The 19,966-nt window shown below is 39.2% G+C and overlaps 3 protein-coding genes across 4 annotated transcripts in view; 1 reads left to right on the top strand and 2 right to left on the bottom strand.

Annotated features, from left to right (window-relative positions):
* rap1gds1 (RAP1, GTP-GDP dissociation stimulator 1) overlaps positions 1-3,038 on the top strand; it is a 31,250-nt gene extending 28,212 nt beyond the window's left edge. Inside the window, exon 15 of the mRNA XM_071926094.2 lies at positions 568-3,038. Within this exon, the coding sequence (XP_071782195.1) occupies positions 568-695 (128 nt within the window). The 3' untranslated portion in view covers positions 696-3,038. The remainder of the gene's footprint in view (positions 1-567) is intronic.
* Positions 3,039-3,415: 377 nt separating this feature from the next.
* On the bottom strand, positions 3,416-15,504 carry tspan5a (tetraspanin 5a). 2 transcript variants are annotated; one of them, XM_078291768.1, is made up of 11 exons: positions 15,166-15,504; positions 13,632-13,682; positions 12,835-12,981; positions 12,005-12,175; positions 11,179-11,304; positions 10,924-10,971; positions 9,808-9,924; positions 9,587-9,648; positions 8,204-8,309; positions 5,357-5,397; positions 3,416-5,221 (listed from the first exon to the last, which is right to left on the bottom strand). In XM_078291768.1, exons 1-9 carry the CDS (start codon positions 15,244-15,246, stop codon positions 8,237-8,239), a joined length of 876 nt encoding a protein of 291 aa, XP_078147894.1. In that variant the 5' UTR covers positions 15,247-15,504; the 3' UTR covers positions 3,416-5,221; positions 5,357-5,397; positions 8,204-8,236. The 2 variants fall into 2 exon arrangements, with proteins under 2 accessions (XP_078147894.1, XP_071782197.1); XM_071926096.2 differs by lacking the exon at positions 8,204-8,309.
* Positions 15,505-17,801: 2,297 nt separating this feature from the next.
* LOC139932343 (uncharacterized) lies at positions 17,802-19,537 on the bottom strand. Its single transcript, XM_071926082.1, has 2 exons — positions 19,252-19,537; positions 17,802-18,217 (listed from the first exon to the last, which is right to left on the bottom strand). The coding sequence occupies exons 1-2, from the start codon at positions 19,535-19,537 to the stop codon at positions 17,802-17,804; spliced, it is 702 nt and encodes a 233-aa protein (XP_071782183.1).
* Positions 19,538-19,966: the final 429 nt, after the last annotated feature.

Genomic DNA, 19,966 nt, shown 5'->3' on the forward strand with positions numbered 1-19,966 from the left:
CGTAGCTTGCAGCTGCAGGTGAACCTGATATTCACGTAGTGTAAACAACTACACATCAGGCACTTCCGGGTTCTTTTTGACCGCTAACTTTAAACCATCATAACTCTTATCGTGGAGCAAAATGACTAAAATTGTTGTGTTTTTGAGGGGAAACAGATTTGGATTCTTTTGGTTTCCAAGTTAGCGGTCAAAAAGAGCCCACAAGTGCCTGAGTCATAGTTGTTAAGTTGCTTTACTAAATTATCCTGCTGCTTAGTTAGCTAGCTAACAAAGCCAAAAACAGGTTAACTGAGCTGACTCTTCTCAAGCTACAACTCAGAGTGTAGAAATTTAGAATTTGGAAACAAATCCACTTTATCAGACTATTCACTTTTACATAGAATGTTACTGAATGGATCTACAGCCACACCACCACCATCTTTTTCTAGCATCTCTCTTTTTCCTAGCCTGGTTGTTATATATTTAGACATTCTTAACTAACAGCCAATTCTCCAATGGACCAGGAGATTTGTGAACGCTGCCATCACAAAGACTCCCATTTATGCTCGTTCTCTCGTCTCTCCTCAGAGCCTCTCCATAAAGAAGTGCAGGGCCTGGCGTTCATCGACGTGGTGTCCAAGCTGCGGGCGCACGAGAACAAGACGGTGTCGCACCAGGCGTCGCTTACAGAGCAGCGGCTAACTGCCCAGAGCTAAATGACTCTGACCTCCCCCCTCTCCCCCAATGCCTGCCTGACCACCCCACGACTCCTCATGACTGCTCCCCGCCCCCCCCCGTGCCCCATCGTCATGTGCCAAGGTATCATGTCGCGTCAACTGCCAGCCGGCCCGTCTGATGGTCACGTTTCTCTATCCGTGACCCCCCTTACCTTGCCCATCTGCGCTAGGGTTAGACTGATATGCGTTTTTGAAGGCGATATTTTTGGATTGAAGCTGTCGATAGCCGATATTTTGTGCCAATATTCAATATCTTTAAATTTGACTATTTTCTTGAAAACAAAAAGCCTGTGAAGCAGCATTTAGACCATCATGGGACACGAAAACTGTCTGTCGAAAGCCATACTGATGAAATTCTAGGTGGGTTTAGCAGCTCCTTAAGGCAGGGTGAGGCAGGTTTTATTGCAGGTTTTACAGACTGTTGAGTAAAATCCTCCCACAGCACACTGGAATGATTTCTCTGGTCAGACATCTGATGTAAAAGAAATAATAATAAAAACATATACACATATAGCTGTGGTCAGGGAGGAACCTCCATCATATCAGAGGTGGACCACACTGACTGGAGGATATCTAAAAGGCCAATATCGGCCCGATATATCGGCAAACGGATATATCGGTCTAACCCTAGTCCCCACCTCCACTCGTGCATGCATCCTCTGCTACAAGCAGCTCCACGGGAGCCAAGGCGCCGTAGACAGCCTAACGCAATAGATAAGAGACGACACTCTTTTACGACCATAGCTGTGATACCATCCGCCAGTAACCCATCAGTGAAAACGTGTACAAAAGAACAAAAAAAAACGAACTCCTGTGGTGTGCAAAAAAAACCCAACCCATTTATTTTTAAGAAAAAGCAACCATCCATGATGTGCCCAGTCGTGTCCCATGTAGTTTGAATATCAACTGACTAGAAAACGTGCATGTTTTAGTCCTGTTGAAGGTGTGTCAGTGTCATTTTACCCCTCGCATACTCTCGAAGTACAGCCTGCCCCCCGCCCCACCGAGTCCTCCCGTCTTGTAAACTCTTTTTTGCACTTATTCTGTAAGAGGTGACCTAGAAGTTTTTATCCTGATCCGTAATTCCACGGTTGCTCAGACACATTCCCCTGTTCAACAACCTGCACAGTCAAGTTAGGGGGGGCTCCACAAGTTTCCACCCCCCGTTTGTTGAAGGAGAATCATTGTGTGAACTCGGGAAGTGAACATAGTTAAGAACAGGGCTGTAGTCGAGTCCAAGTCAATTCCAAGACCAGTTCCAGTCGAGTTTGAGTCCAAGTTGAGATTGAGACCAGAGCAAGTAAAGTCTTATTGAAGACCAAGACCAAAATAGGCTGTAAACGGTGTACATGGTTAATGTATAGGAGTTTAAGTTTGAGGACCATTAGATACAGAGATTTCTACAGGTGTAATCCCTTAAAGAGTAACTAAACCCCAAACCCAAATCTGTGTAAATCCTGACTTCTAATGGTAAAAAGCATGCTACTGAAATGGCCATCTGCTATTGGTTGATCTTTGGTGCTAGGTGATGTCACCACCTGCTGTACTCTATAGAGAGTGACATTACCTGGCACCAAAGATCAGCCAATAGCAGATGGCCATTTCAGCAGCATGCAGCAGAAAAAAGTCGAGTCAACAGCAAATAGTGGCCAAGAACAAGACGAGTCCGAGTCAAAATAGGACGAGACGTCAGAAAAGTGGTCTGAAGACCGGACTCAAGTACTACAGCCCTGGTTAACAAAAATACAACGAAGCAGCCAACCATTCCTACATGTGTGAGTATGTATGTGTATGTGTGTGTTGTGATTTACTGCTTGTGGGGTAGGCAGCGAGGAGCAAAGGCACCAATTGATGGTGATGGATCAGCGCTGTTACACACCGACTCGGTGCATTATCTTGCATCCGGTCGTGAGAATGGGTAATGGCATGCGGACAGCACAGAATAGTCACTCCATGTCTTTGTACCGTTTTACCCCATCTCCCCTCCTGGGGCAGGTTTCTCTTTTACATACGATGGTCGGTTCTTCTAGTCAAAGGGATTACTGACAACATCTCAGCATGTTGCGGATACTGTACCAACACTCTGTTACACGCCACGGTGTGTTTACTGGTCTGGGCGAACTCTTCTTTTGTTGTGTTTTTTTTTTGTCAGGTATGAATGGTTATTTATCAGATTTGTACCCTTCTAAAGACACATGCCAACGGAGATGTATCCACAGTAACTGCATACAATACTATAAACTTAAATGTTTGTTGTAAATGTCATGAGTTGTACATTTGGAGGATTGTAACTCAGCAGATAATTAAAAGATGATCGCTGGTGATGGTTTATGTCTTTATTCCTATATCAGTGTTTTAGAATTGGAATTCATAACCAAATAGCTGTCTCATTAAAAAGTAATGTAGAATGGCTTTATTTGGTTAGCAATTGGCTTAACTCTCATTTAACTCTCAGTAGTAATGAGTTATGTTTTCATATAAATAAATAGGCAGTGATAGAAACTCAAACTTCATCAACAGAAAACCCAAGCTCTGCCCACACTGTTTGATTGACAGGTGATCTCTGGGAAGTGCAGTGCAGAAACGGCACAGCAATGAGCGCTTAGCAAGAAAGATGGAGGAGGAAAAAAAAAAAGGGTCTCACAAATTAACGCTTTTAAAGACTCAATAAGGCAAAATGTCGCTTTTTTTGTTGTCACCTTTATTAATTCATATTAATTGATATTAAAATGTCAGTCAACATTTCACAGGACATGAGACGAGAACATGGAAAGGAGGTAGTTACATTACAATGTTGTTGGTGGGACATACTGTGATCTCTTAAGAGATGAAAATGGTACAGGAAGTGATGAGGGAGGGAGAGGCCTACAGGACCGAGTGAGACCAAGTCATACTGTACCAACACTTCACCATAGGATTTTACAACCTCCGAGACCTGGCACATGTAGTGTGTATGTAGAAATTTAAAGTGACAACGTCAGTCGATGTCAGTGGTCAGCGGTGACGACGCAGCCAACTGAGACTGTGTATGCATTTGAAATACTTTCCAATGCACATTGGAAGTTATAAAATCAAACATACCTTAAGTATAAAATATCAAAAACAATGTCAAACACTTGTCAAGTAGCTAAAACAGTTTTCAGTTTTTGGAATGTATCCCACCTGAGCTCCAAAATAGTGAACCTGAACAGACTAAAGGAAACGTACTGATGAAATAAATACTGCACTACAAACAGAATGACAAAATGTGACGCTTTGCTTTGAGCAGGCGTCCGTTCAAACCCTTAAAACAGAGACGCTGATAAAACCAGCATTTCTGCACATTTGTACGCTTTTCCCCATTTCAAAATTCCAGCCTTTTTTTCCAGACTGGATTTAATTTGAAGAAAATGGTTGGTGATCAATATGATGTATACTGAAGATTATTCTTCACAACAACAATTACCACAATACGTGAAATGACTGGGTCTACAGCTACATAAATTGTGTAGTCATGTGTATCAGGACGAGGTTTTTCTTCCATATTTGTCAAACTCCAAAACGTTTTGAAATGGAAATTATCGGATTCGTTTTCCAAACCTTCAAGACCTTCATTGGTATCAGCTCTTCATATGGAATATCGCCATGACATCCAACTCTAGTACTAGATATTTGTAGCACGATGTGGAGGTGAAATTTTGCTTGCAAATTGGACTCTACAAACAATATGCTGCATCATTTTTATTAGGGATGATCCTTCTTAGTCAATTAGCTGAGTAATCATTCATTAAAGTTGAGTGGTTGAGTAAGACATTTGTCATTTTGTCTTTGTCAGGTTGAATGGGTTAGTATCTAGAAAATAATGAGCACATCTCAGCCATCACAGCTGTATTCACAAACTATGCATTGCTGTTTGATAGATCTTACATAGCAATTTTCAATTAATTTCTAGCGGGACAAGGCAAATTCTATTAACAGATTTGTTGATAATGCAGAAATATGAGAATATTTGTGGAAAAATGATGCTACATCCTGCCTTCCATCCAAAACGAATACAATTTTGATGATAATGTGCGCAAAATTGTCCAACATCACCCTCCAGTGCCATAGTCCTGGACAAGCGGTGGGAAGGAACGTGAAGCGAGCACTCCAACCAATTCAAATTTGTTAAAGGGTCATAACTATTTCACCAGCGCTAGATGAGAAAGATGATTTAGCGACGGAGCTGAATTTTCACTGAAAAATACCGATCTAATATCAAAAAGATGTATCAAAACTCCTACACTCTACGTGTAGCTATCAAAACTCGAGCATTGTGATGATAGGCATGTAGTGCATCTCTAGCCGCCCTCTCCACCCATTCCTATCTTTACAATAGTCACACACAGTGTTATATACAGAGAGTTTCACATATTAGTGCATTGGAAAGGTGCTGGTTCAGTGAACAAATGGTGCAGGTGATCCGTGAACTCCTTTCTGGGTGATCCCTCGCAATGTTCAAGGAGGCATGCTGCAAAGACCTGGAGCTGACAAATAAAGTCATTTTTAAAAGGAATGCTCACTTAACAAATGATTGAAGACAAGATCCAGTGACCATTTTCATTGTCGTTCAACACTTGACTGAATCTTTAAAATTCCATTGAATTAATAACTAAAGTTACCTGTTAGAATGCGAATGCTGCTTCAGCATTAGGTAAAAAAACTGCAGAAAAAGAGGAGAAAAAAGGAGATTAATTCATGAAAAAAACAACTAAAGGCAGTAAATCATCATATTCATTCACAGAACTAACTCCAATGCTCCTATGTGGCTCACAATTAAGAAATTCTAACCTCTAAATATCTTTTAACTAATCATTTTAACCTGGCAAGAAGAAAGATTAAAGTTCAGCAAATGAAGGAAAGCAGAAAACATCAATGCATCATGTAAAAGACAAATGCAACAGCACAGACAAGGAGAGGTATGGGTGGGAAAAAACATTTTTTTCTGCACAGGATCAACTGTCCAGACTAGGGGACTGGAGAGAAAAAGACTGAATTAGCAGTGGAGACGGAGACGCACAGAGAAACTGTTTCAGTTGGACAAAGTGAAAGACTGTCAGTGAAGAGAAAGGGGAACAAAAAAAAGGCCAGAAAGAAGAAGGAAGGGATTGTTTGGTAAGTCATATGACTCCAAGCGTCGTTAATGCAAACCAGCCGAACTTTAGAGCTCAGTAGGAGTGTGCAGATGTAAGAGGTTCAGCTACATGAAATAATGTTCACACCACCTAAGAATTCTTTTTGTTAATTTGTCTGTTTATGTACTTCCTCACTTTGTTAATTACATATGTGTTTACTGGTTTCAAGGTCCACTCCATCAACACCATCACACCAGATTTCTCAATGCATCCCAAAAAGTGAAAAAGGATTGCAGCATGGTAGTAAAATAAGGCACGTCCCGCCGTCACATTACAGTTCGCGAATTCTGACTTACATCCATTTGTAAGCTCCTTTCTTTACGCACCCAAAACTCTACAGTATATCTAACGCTCCCATTGGTTTCATGATGTAAAGCAAGAAATATGCACACGAATAAACACCATACCTCAAATATGACTGTGGACTATGAACTGTTGAGTCACAAAAACTTGACCAGTCAACAGCGTACTCTGCGGTACGCTGTTGACTGGTCTCAGAACAATTGGAATGGTATTGAAACAGGGTTCCCACACTCATTTGGACAGCAAATTCAAGAACTTTTCAGTGAATTTCAAGGTCTTGTTTGGTGCAATTCGAGGACTCCAAATGATCATCAAAGGAAACGGCACTACCAGGGCCCACAGAAGGTCTCACTATTGATGGCTGAAGCTCTTCACCACCTCCACCCCACCACACACTAAGAAGCAGACATTTAGTTTACTGACGTCACTGTAATTTCTGGGTAACGAAGTCCTTCAAACTTTCAAAAAGTCAAGCAGTTACCTCCTGCTGCCACTTGGGGCCGCTAAAGTGCGAAATTATCTCGTGCAGTTTGAAAGGCAATACCTCAGCAGAAATGCATTAAAGGCCTGATTTTCCAACATACTTATGGGACGGAGAAAGAAGCCAAGGTTTTAAATAAACCCATGCACAAGCACAAATTCTTAATGCGCACTTTGAATAGACCAAGTCTGAATAGGAACAGCTCAAACATGCAGATCTCAATCTGCAGAATCCTGAGATTTATATGCGCATAAAAATGTCAGACTCCTGGATAAACATCATACGTCCCCCCAAAAGCAAAGTGATGGTGAAGTGGACCTTGAATCGCGTTGCCCTCCTTTTACCCTTCACATTACATAGTCTTGGTAGATTTAATTAATACTGCTGTTTGTCAGAGCTTTTTAAGCTTTGTAATAACAGTGCTAACACTCAAGTTAATCTTCGGAGGATATGGCTCCAGCAGCAGGAGATTTTGCTTTTACTGTCTTGGAAACAGAACCAGTGTTCTCCATGTCTGGAGTGAGGTGGACTCACGACTAATGCTGCATTCCAGAGATGTCACAAAGTCGGAAATTCCGGCTTCCTACTAGGAAAAATGCAATGGATCGGTTGTTCAAGTCAGAATTCTAGGTCAGAAACTCAAAAAGTTTTCCAGATGTAGTGATCTAACGTAAAGCCAACATGGCAGCATACACTGTATTACATTGAACATGTTTAAAATCTTCAGAATACACTTTAAGTTCCATTTTCAGTAGTACATGACCTGTCAAAACACCTGTGTATTGGATGGTTAAACATATAATTTTACAGTTGCTAATCTTCTATGCTAGCTAGCTAGCTAACGCTGCCAAATATCATGGACATAATTACATTGAGCAAAGAAAATCTCGCAGGTGTCCATAGATAAGAATGGTGTGAAATGGCCCATGCCCACAAAGTGCGGTACAAGTGATATGCCCCGCTCTATCTCTATGGGCAAAACAAAAAATCAACATTTTCTGTTGTTGCTTTTTCTGTGTTGTGATAATGTATGTGAAATGTATATGGTGTAAATGATCTGGCATTACCTTTTCACAGTTATCAAAGAACTGCATTGTCATTAAAATGTTTATTTTGTGGAAGTCACAAAATGCTAACAGGCTAGCAAACTTCCGTGCAAACTTCCGTTCAAGAGAGGAGTCATGTTAGCATTTTGAGACTTCAAGAAAAAAACATTTTAATGATCATGCTGTTGTTTGACAACAGTGGTAAAGGCAAATTATTAGAACACAGAAAAAGCAACCACAGAAAATGTCGATTTACTGTTTTGCTCACAGAAATTAAAGTTTCGCACTTATACCTTTTTTTTGGCCTTTTCGCCATTCTTATCTATGTTTCTCCTCTATTTTTTTTTTCGAGGTTGTAATTCCAACCTACCGGCTGGGAATTTCCGACTTCCGACACCGAATGAAACACAGCACAAGAACACCAACACAGAGGCTAACTACCAAAACTCACAGCAATGCTCAAGACAAAAAAAAACAATGACGAAATGGATCCATCACACCCACCGGCTACAAACACACATACAGCATGTGCGTCTCTCATGAGTAGTAAGCCGATGCTTTCTTGCCGGAGTGTGGTGGGAGTCGGCGCATGGAGAGAGGGGGGGGCACCCTGACGAAGCATGGAGGAGGAGGAGGAGGAGGAGGAAGAATGAGGTGTGAGGTGAGTTTTGGCATCGTGATGGTAAAGCTCAATAACCCTCCTTCCCTTTGTTCCCCTCAGCCTGATAGGGAGTGAGTGTTTCTGGCAGTAATTGTACAGATTTCATGTTCTTCTCTGGCCTTTATTAACCGTTAGTTACCTTGTATGGTGTATGTTATTATAAATATGTACTGTACTAGAGGGAAATTATTTAATCTGCTAAGATTTAAGATACTGGACGGTTTAAAGAAATGCGTTTGAATGATTGCAAAAAAAAAATTGACATTTTCTATAGCCCTTCTGTTTTTTTCATAATAGTTTTCTATGCTATTAAAATATGTACTTTTCCAGGGTTCCTACATAGTTTCAATTTCAAAATTCCATACTTTTTCCAGACCTTAACAGCTCTATTTGATTTGAAGATTTGGTGTTCAGTATGATTTGCATATATAGTTGTCTTGCCCCTACTAACTAGTAGTACAACAATATTGCTCCATACTTCTCCAAACTGACATTTCCAAAAGCTGACATTTCCAAACGCATCAACACCAAATTATAATTAAGTTGTTTTTTTTTTGCAAATGATGAAGCTAGCATACCTTAATTATACAAAGAAATTGATTCTAATGCGGGTCATTTTTGACCTAGTCATGGAAGAGTTTAGGTTCCAACAACCTACAGGTTAAGAAATGATCTGAAATCTAATTTGATTCATAAAAAGACATTTTATAGGCCTGTTGTGAGACTTTAGAATGGCCCATACATTATTATGTAATCCGTGATGTAGTGGTACCTAAAAAGGTAACCTACAACCTCCATTCAGTCATTATTATAAGGCAAACAACCACCAATATGAACAAAAATCAATTATATTTTCAGAATTAATTTATGCTCCATTACTTTAAAAGACCCTATCCTCATATAATGATCAGTTTGATACTAATTACTAGGATGTATACTATGAATTCTGTTCATAGTATACTCTATTCTGCAGTTAAACTGAGTTTACCCTGTGCTATGCCCCTGTATATAATATTTTCATCATAATATTTTTAATAAGTAATCTATTTTTTTTTGTCTAAAATGTCTCTCCATACTGTACCTACAACAAAATGTTACAATTCCAGATGAGAAAGCAGTCTTAACTCACAAACAAATGGGTGCAAAGCAGGGAGTGGAGCAAAAACAGTGATGTATGTATGAGACATTGAACTGAAGCAGTAACACTAAAGATAATGTTTTCTCACCAGCTCGCCCGCACAGCTTCGATGTCGCTCACTAAGTTTTGGGCCAAACATATCCCAAAAATCTGAAATAAAAACACACGAAGCGACATCATCAGACATTTTCAAAGAGGAGGGATGCTTTCCTTCAACGTGAACGCTGTTATCCGACATTTATTCCTTTATCTGTAGTGTGTAAGCATGTTTGCATGGAACATTACGGAGGGGAGAGGTGTTTTTCTGACCTGTAATAGTGCAACTCCTATGAATATCCCGGCCACCAAGGTGAGGTTGTCCTGCAGCCACTTCTCAAACTGTGGCACGCAGCCTTTCACGTTGATGTAGTCCTTCTGCTCCGAGTCCTGTGGCGTACACCAACTCTCTAAGGTTATCTTTACATTTTGATTTTTACTGTACAGATACCAGGTAACGCTTTATTTTCCGGGTCCGCAATTTCCTAATAATTTCCTAGAAAGGAACTGTTAATTTCTTAGGAAGTTTCCTGGAAAGAACCCTGAAATGATGTTCTAATTATAGGGAAAATAAAGAAAGAGTTCAATGGTAGTTGGTAAGTTCAGAACCATGAAATTATGTAGTAGCCTAATTATATAGAAAATTAGAAATGAACTAAACTTAATTAGAAATTCAACAAATAACTATATTACATAATTATATGAATAATGACTTCTGATAATTGACCTCTGCCAATTATTTTTTCAATAAATAGTTTATAGTTTTGCAGTTCTTTCCAGGAAACTCTTTTAGAAATGTACAGTATCGTATCGACTCCACCAGACTGCTTCCATTTTCTGTATAACTACTACATCATTTCATGGTTCTTTCCAGGAAACTTCCTAAGAAATTAACAGTTCCTTTCTAGGAAATTATTAGGAAATTGTGGACTCAAAATTCACTTGTATCCATTTGTTCAGCCTTTTATTGATCTGGTTTATCTTACAACCACACTGATATTTTTGGATTGAAGCTGCCAGTAGCTGGTATTCCTGCCAATATTCAGCATCTTTAAATGTGACAATTTTCATGGCAAATTTAAAGCAAATTCAGAATTGTATTCTTCTCAAACAGCATTTAGACCATCATGGGACACTAACACTCTCCACTGAAACCCAGATAATGATAATAAAATTCTATCCATACTACCTCTACTACTGCTAATAATAATAACAATGACACATTCATTTATACCTGTGTGGAATCTGATCAAAACGTCTCATTAGAATCAATTCAGGTTAAGGGCTTCTCATAGACAACCAGCATAGTATTGATCAATTCTACCATAAATATGTAATCAATCAAACTAACAGAGCGAGTGAGTAAAGCACAAAGAAGACACTACTTACTGGTTTGGCTCGAATGTCATAACCACACTGTGTGTTTATCACGTCCTCCTGGAGATAATAATATAATAAACTTTATTCATACAGCACTTACTGCATCTAAAAGCAGCATTCATAAAGTGTGTTACAGGATGGCATTAAAAGAAGAATAGTGAAAGGTGTAAGGAGGAGATGAAGATGGGAAATGGAGGCGTTTCTTTCGAGAACAAACTGAGAGAAACGCATGTATAATCCTATAGATGTGTATGTGTCTCCTACCGCTGGGTCTTTGGTGCAGCAGGAGAAGGGAACGCCACACTTTTCCCTACTGGGATTCCCATCAGTGCAGTTAAAATAGATGTTGAGGTTCCAGTCATCGGCCCCAAACGCACCGCAGCACTCCCACTACAGGCAGACAGAACAGAAAGGGAAAATGCTATAACGGTTTTGCAAATTATTAAAGTAGCCCTACTATAGGAAATCCAAATTTCCTCTATTTATACACATAATACGGTCAAATACGGAAGAGGATTAGGGTCACGTGAAAAATGTATTTGAGTTCTGAGTTTAAAGTCAGAATTCTGAGATTAAAGTCAGAATTCTAAAAAAAAGTAAGAATTCTGAAAATAATGTCAGAATTCTGACTTCAAACTCAGAACTTTTAAAAAAAAATGTTTCACCCTAATCCTCTTCCATAGTTTGATAGATGTTTAATGGCATTGTTAAAAATTTTGGTTCATTGGATCAATTTTAAGTTATTGTATTTTCAAAAATCCATCCTTTTTTCCCAGGCAGTTTCAGACTAACCCCAGGAAACGCATCACAACTGGACTCGGTCCTGATTGGCTCCCCTCACTAAACAATTACTAAAATCCTTCCAATCAGGCCAGTTTGCAGCATTTGAACTGGAAAAGCCACCACTCAGCAGGTTTACCTCATTTGAATTAGAAGACATGTCATTAAGTATTCAACCCCCTACATCTTTGGCACATTGTGTTTATTAAAGCATTCACTATGTGCTTATGATTAATTCAATCTTCTGTAAGTTTCTAAAGTCTACTGTAAATGTACGTCATAATTATTCCCCGCTGTCTTCTCAACTTACGTATTCCTGAGTGAAGTCTATGAGGTTTTGTAGATCGATGTCGTCCCGGTACGCCCGGATGTTATTGTTGATGAATAAGTTCAACTGGTCTTTGATCCAGTCCTTAAAGACGAACGCCAACACTCCCGTAGTCAACTCCAAGAAAAAGATTATTCCCAGAAACACTGAGAACTACGGCAGCATGAGCAGGGAGAAGACAGAAAACGAGAAGAAGAGGAGAAACAATGAATACACTTGCAACTGCATCAAAATCGGCAGTACACAGAATTTTCTGCACATTCATCACTTGATAAACTAGATAATATGACGCATGTGTGTGTGTGTGTGTGTTACAGACAATGATGGCGTGGAGGGTAAACACACCTCAACTTAGTTTCCCAACCTCATTATTTTCAGAATAGAGTTTACCACCTTTATTCACCTGATAAGTTATATCATGATAGGTCTTTTAAGGAAAAAGAATGGGTTTTGGGTCACAGTAACCTACATTTGGAAACAAATCCACCTTATCACACTATTCACTTTTACTTGACATTACTGAATTGATCTACAGCCACACCACAACCTTTTTCAGCTAGGCTAACTTTCTTTTTCTAGCCTGGTTGTTATATGTTTATTTGTGAACAGCCAATTCTCCAATGGACCATGATGGTGCCTGACATTGTTGATAGGAAATTGGTGTTACAACTGCAATTACAGAATACAGCGTTTACCCTTTTGATTTATAATAGGTCACCATGTGGAAGTGGAGTGGACATTCAAGATATTTAGATACAGAAGCAGTGAGGGAGGTGGTGAGGGAAGTCAGGCTGGCTTAGTGTGGAACATACAAACTTCAGTAGGAAGGTGTTTTCCCGCAGCGCTCCGATGCATCCGGCGAAGCCCAGAATGAACATGACCGCCCCGACCACCATGAAGAGCCAGACCGGGTCTAAACCCCCCAGGTCTGTGATGGACGAGATGTTGGACAGAACCCCCTGGTGAAGGACACACCAGAACAACTTAACACTCAAAGCCACACCGGTCTGTTCAGTAAATTGTACACGTTTACTAGGGGACAAAATGACATAAGGTAGGATGAAAATTTGATGAACTCCATGGGGAAAATTGGGTCGATGCAGTAGCAAAGTTGCAATACAGCAACAGAAAAAAGAATATAAATAAAAATATAGCAATTGGGTTTATTTAAAGACTGATATGTGGGGCCGATATTGTCTTTTTATCAAAAAATCAGATATGGTCCTTAACCACAATACGTTCTAAGGAGATATCCTGATCAGATTCCAAGTATGAATTCATGTTTTTTATATATTTATTTTTATTTTTTGTTATTATTTATTTTAATTATTGTTATAATTTTATTATACTGGATTTCAATTGAGAGTTTTAGTCTCCCTAAATGCTGTTTCAGAGGCTTTTCCACCCTGACAAGAATAAAATTCAGGGGGATAACACTGAATACTTGGATTTTTTTACATGAAAATCGTCAAATTTAAAGATACTGAACTGTCATAAAATATCAGCATCGGTATCGGCCTTTAAAACCTCATATTGGTTGAATGCTAATTTAAACATAGCCCATATTATTTGGTATTATTTGGTATTCGGTAATCATCCTCCTACTCACCTTCTCACTCCATGCCCACAGTCCAATTCCAACCAAGGCCATGCCCAGCAGCTGGAAAACACCACAGCTAAGTCATATTACTGGAAAAATGATGTAGATTTACATCATGTGGCATGATGTAAATCTACCTTATTATACAGTTAAATGCAAATAGAGACACATCATTTCCTCTGTGGCCTACATGGCCCTATATGGTGTGGGGCGTCCTCTGTGTCTCTATCCTCATTTATCTCAAAGTGACTCATAGTGACTTTCATATTCCATTCTGTCTCAATGGGCAAAGGAAAAATAACTGTTGGTAGGAGTCGACTACACTGTCATTTGAAGGAGAAGCATCCCATACTGCAAAACATACTCATTTCTCATACTATATGTCACAATATATATTACATATACAGTACTTCAGAATATGTTTATCCCTTACAAAAAAAGTCACATGTGAATTCAGTGCACATGTGCTTGTTGGACACATGTTGGTTTTCATATGTGAACAATTTTTTTCACATTGTACTCTGACATTACATGTTTTTACTTCAGATGTGAAAATTTCAGTTCATAGATGAAGTGGGTTTTTTTTTTTACCTGCAAGTTCATATGACAGTATTTGTCATAATGTGAAATGTAATGTGAAAACTTAATTTCACATGCAAAGAGACCATTCACAGGTGAACATGTTATTTTTACATGGGAAAAAAATGGGAAATTTCACATGTTCACATATGAAAACCATCATGTGTCCAAACCATAGGTCCAAACAGCACATGTGCTTTGAATTCACATGGGCTTTCACATGTGAATTTTTGTAAGTGTAGGGATATAAAAACATATAGAATATATAGCCTAGAAAATTGCCCAAAGCTGTATTTGCACATGTACATGACATTCATTTGAACAATATTTTGCGTGTGCCAAAAAATTATTTTTGGATATACTTGCAGTCAGATATATGCTGTCAACAGCAATGCATAGTAAGAAAATATATTTCCAATGTCCAAAATCTATTTTGAACGAATGTCATTAATTTTTTGCACAGTTTTAAACATATTTCTAAACATATTCTGTAGTCTGAGTTAACTGTCTTTTTTGCAATATGGAAATTTGTGAAAAACTGTCACCATTTAGTAGGCTACCAACATGGAAATGCTTCTTGGTTTCACCCTATGCCTATCTAGTCCGGTGTGACCTGCTTATAGCTGATATGAATGTGCCAGTTTGAATGATAAGCCTGTAATACTGAAGCGTTGAGCTGTCATTAGTCCACTACAAAAAGCCGATTAGGGCTCAGTTTCCATCTGAACTGACCTGCAGCTGCTCTTATCTGTAGTGCATTTCTGGCCAAATAAAGGGCAAAATGACCCGTCAAGCAGACTATTTTAATTAAAATATCAACTTAAACGTAATAGGATACATTATAAGATCTGATCATTTGGGGCCTTCGACCCTATTGGCCACAGTGGACATTGTAATAACCTAACTCTCGGCTATGGGAGAGGCGCAGATGCTGAGAATAAAACTAAGATGTAGACCTACTTACCCAAAACAGTATGTTGAATCCAAAAATGAAATATTTGATGCAACAGCTGACTTCGTGGCCTTTGTACTGATTCCCCGACATGTTTGAGCATCATCAGCACAGCGTTTCTATATGGGAGCAAGAGCCACGGCCTGGTTTTACAGGCTTTGTGTGTGGGATGGAGCAGGTTCAGCGCTCCGGAGATGCATTTCAAATTAGTTCAGTTCAAATTCGACCCGATCGAATCCAGAAAGGAACATGCTGGATATTTCAGGACGCGTTCACAGAGCCAGGATCGGCTAAATAAACTGATGTTGACGCGCGAATTCGGTAGAATTAAAAAAGATATCATCCAGTCTCTCGGTCCAAATTGCGACCATTGGAGGCGGTGCCGGAGCTCTGGGTGGTCGTTAACGATTGGCTGGCAAACAAGCTGAGAGACTCAGACTGCAGCCAATCAGATCTGTGGCATGCTGTGGCACTTCCTGTCTCTTCGGTGGTAGTAACCTAGTAACGGAGGCTTTTATTTTCCACCATCTCTGGTAGTAATAAGAATACTATAATAATAATAATAATAATAATAATAATACTGATAATGATAATGATAATAGCCTTATAATAATATGAGAAGAAGAAATTAGAATTCACAAGTTAAAAAGGATAATTATTCCTATAGTTTATTTCTTATAATAAATAATAATATAATTAAATTATTATTATTATTATTATTATTATTATTATTATTATATTTTTAGTTGTTGTAGCAGCACAAATAGTAGTAGTAGTAGTAGTAGTAGTAGAAGTACTACTAGTACTAGCCTAGTAGCAGTAGTAGTAGCAGGAAAGAGTAGGCCTACTAGAATGTCCTACTGTATTGTTACTTTGCTGATATTTTACTTAAGTAGAAGTAAAAGTACTGGATGTACTGAAGTAAAAGTAAAAGGTAGCTCATTTAAAATGCACTCAGAGTAAAAGTTAGTTCATTTTTAAAAAACAAAACATGTTTATATGTGATCTTTTCCATGCAATACTAAGAGCCCAAGAGTACACAGTTCAAATGAGATTCTTTTATTTGGAAAAATTGGAAATGACAAAATAAAGTGCACAAGCAAAGTAAAGACAGATTAGCCTACTCTGCTGACTGGTTGTTCACTGCCAATGGCTCTACAATTGGTCAATTTACAATTGTCCAGTTTCTGTTGCCTACAAAATCTGTACTCTGTAATGGATGTGATTTAAAATGTAGTTAAGTATAATACAAAAACATGCAGAAACACACGTAACAGTAAAATTACTGACTTTAAAAAATACAAAAGTAAAAGTACACAAAAAAGCTCAATACTCAATTACAGTAACGTGAGTAAATGTAATTAGTTACTTCCACCCTTGAGTAGTAGTAGTAGTAGCAGCTTTAATAGTAGTAGTATAGTGGTTGTTACAGTAGCAGTGGTAGTAGTGGTAGTAGTTATAGTAGTAGTAGTGGTAGTAGAAGTTAAGCCTACATATAGCTCTCCTTATTATTTAATATGAGAAGAGCAAATGATAATATGTTTCAACAGACTCCATTCAGGATACTTTTAGTTTATACTTTTGAAAGTTTAGAAAAATATACTGTGAAAGAGGATGAACAGTTTGCCATTCTTTTGTCCTCATCCTCATGTCCAGTGTCAGAACAGCAGACTCTGGCCTGATGGTGATATTCCACCCTTTACAAAATTGTTCCCCCAAATTAACTGCTTATCTATTTCCATGCTGTCTTTGCAAATAATTTGATGGGTCATTATTAGTCCGGGGTTTGAATGGTCGCATTTTTGATCATATTCAATTTGGGAAAGAAACTCCAGAGAAGGACTGTCTTATGGTAAATGCAGCTCTAATTGCATTCACTGCTATTATGTAAAAAATGTTTTACTTGCTCAAGAAAAGTATGAGTAAAGACTTTTGAAAATGATCCAAGTAGAAGTACTGACCAGTACTCAAAAAACAGCTTGGCACAACAGTTCTGTAAGTACTTTAACTTCAGTAGTTAAGACTAGTTAATTTCCTTTGGGATCTGCTGTCACCACAGGCAATCAGGCTTCTTTCCCCAGCTCTCATTATTAGTAATTATGAAACATGAAAAGCAGAACCCTGGATATAGGATAAATTATGTTAGTGTGTCTGCTTTACCATGTTAACAGTATGATTTTTTTCATGACGATTCCAAAATAAAGGTAACTGGGTAGCAAGTGGTGGGTGTTTGACTGTTCAAGAACTCCTATAGAAGTAAAACCAAGAGATTAATGAAATTATGAAATGTTTTTTTTAATTTGACCATTTTCATGCCAAAAAAAAGTATTCAGTAATTCCTTCCAGAATTTTATTCTTTTTCAGGGTAGAAAAGTCTCTGAAACATAGCTATTACTACTAGTAGTATTACTACTGCTACTGCTACTGCTACCACTACTACTGCTACTACTATTACTAGTGCTGCTGCTTCTACTGCTGCTACTGCAACTGCTACTACTAGTAGCCTACTACTAATAACAATAACATATTTGTGTGGAAGCCAATCAAAATGTCTTATTAGAATCAGTTCAGGTTAAGGGCTTAATTCCCATAGACAACCACTGTAGTATTGATCAATTCTACAGTAAAGTAGACAGTAACAGGGTTGTCTAGGTCCGGACAGGGTGTGCTTGGTAAAGCACCAGTAAGGGCTCGCTTAAAGAGCCTCTGTTCAGGCAGTAGAGACTCTGCGTTAGGGCTTCATGGAGGACCAGGCTTCCACTCTCATCTGTGTAGCGGAGCTGGAAGCCCACCACGTCCAGAGGCTTCACGGCCAGAACGGCCGAGACGTCAAACACATCGTAGCCGGACGAGGGTCGCTGATCCAGGGTCAGCAGTCTCTCCTCCAGGGCCGGACTCTCCTTCAGAGCTCCTTCTGAACCGGTGAGGCTGTGCAGGGCAACCGTAACGCTGATGGGACGAGGGTGGAGGGTTTTCCTGAACAGGACCAGCTCAGCGCCCATCATTGAAGGGTTCAGGTTGGTGACGTTGAACCAGATCCATCCTGGAGGAGCGTGATCCGGACCTGGTTGGTTCAAGGAATACAAAGAAAAACAAGGATTAGTTCAGATTATCTGTGTAGGTCTTGTAAATGAAGCTCAAATGCAGACCAAGTGCGACTATTATTACTATTATTACTATTTTGCATTTTATCATTTTCTTCCATTTCATTTTGCCCAAATATAATCCATAATCATTTGTTTGGAAAACATAATCTTCATATTGGGCTTTATGCTTTACTAGCGAGCTACATGGCTAGCTAAGTGGCTACAGCTGTTAGGATGTGATGGCATAGTCAGGCTAGCGAGCTAACATTACTTATTTAGTCTACCAGAGCAAAAATTAGCAGCTGGAGTATTTTAGCCGACCTCTGGTAGTGTTACACACCAGAAAGACCAACAATGTCTAGCTTTTTGCCCGAACGTGAGTCTCGTGCTGTGACTGTTCTGACTGTGACTGCTGTTATGCTCATTTGCATAATATTAAGCCTTTTTCAAGTTTTCTTAACTTGAATTTTGTGAACCTATTATGAACACGTCCACAGTCTGTTTTCCAACTAGCAAAAAGTCCTAATCTACAAACTCCGTTCAGGAAAAGCACTTGACATATGATATTGTTTTTGTGTCATTATTTCCACAGACCAATGAAGTTACAGTATAGTTATAATCTGCAAAATCTACCTTTTTTTCTCTAAGCGCTCATCGTTGTGGTGTTTCTGCACTGCACTCTTTTCTTTGTCTGTTCAGCCCATGTTGACTATCACTGCTCATGCTAACTACCCAGTTCTTCTTCTTCTGTTTATTCCAAACAAACCGGAAACGTAAAACGCATCACTTCCTGTGCGCCAGAGGATTTTTCCCAGGAAAGACCTACCAGACAGCCAGACACTGAGTGTTTAGAACAGACACTGGAAAATATTTCATGAACTGGCTATAGATTGAATCACTGTTATGTTATGTTATATTAGTTGGTGATGGAGAGTGGCAAAACAGACACTTATTTACATGAAATGTCGATTATTACTTTAAAATAAGAGGATCACTAATATGAAATCCTTACCAGTGACACTCCGAAAACTCTGCACCAGCGTCCCATCTGACTTCCCCAAGTCTTGAGCTTCCAGCGAGTCCAAAAGCTGGTAGACCCGCCTCATGTAGGGATGCGGTTTGGCCTGATGGCTTGCAGAGACTTTATTGATATGCAACATCTCCAAAATGGCTTTGTTGAGCTCTTGGTCATCTTCCGCATCTCCCTGGCGCTCCATCAGCAACAAGCCCGCGACAGAGTCCAGCAGGAGGAAGACCAGCATGACATGAGAAAATCCCAAACGGACGCTTCCGATCATCCTTCGTTCGAATTCGTTCTCGACTTTAGGAACGGCCGTCTGAGCTGGTCCGATATCTGTGCTTCTTTTATTGAGGGGCAGTGAAACAGTCTGCCCATTAATAGGTATGCAGGAACCGCAGGGGCTGTCAGGACTTAGTGGAAGCAATCACATTATGAAGCTGAGGAATGTTACTTCCATTTGACAAACATTGTACCTTAGCCATGTGTGTAATGAGCCACAGTCCTGCACTACTCTCCTGTTGTAGAAGGAATCAGTGGGTTGACGAACGAACTGGAAGGCCTCCACTTTGAACAGAGTGAAACATAATGTAGACATCAAGATATGATTGCAGCCTCAATGTAATGTTTGATGCATGTTAAACAGTCACACTAAGACACAAAGTTTTCTTCATCTTTGGAGCATTCTGAGTAAAGAGGTGAACAGCTA

This window comes from Centroberyx gerrardi, chromosome 23 (assembly GCF_048128805.1).
Source record: "Centroberyx gerrardi isolate f3 chromosome 23, fCenGer3.hap1.cur.20231027, whole genome shotgun sequence".
NCBI classification, from domain to species: domain Eukaryota; kingdom Metazoa; phylum Chordata; class Actinopteri; order Beryciformes; family Berycidae; genus Centroberyx; species Centroberyx gerrardi.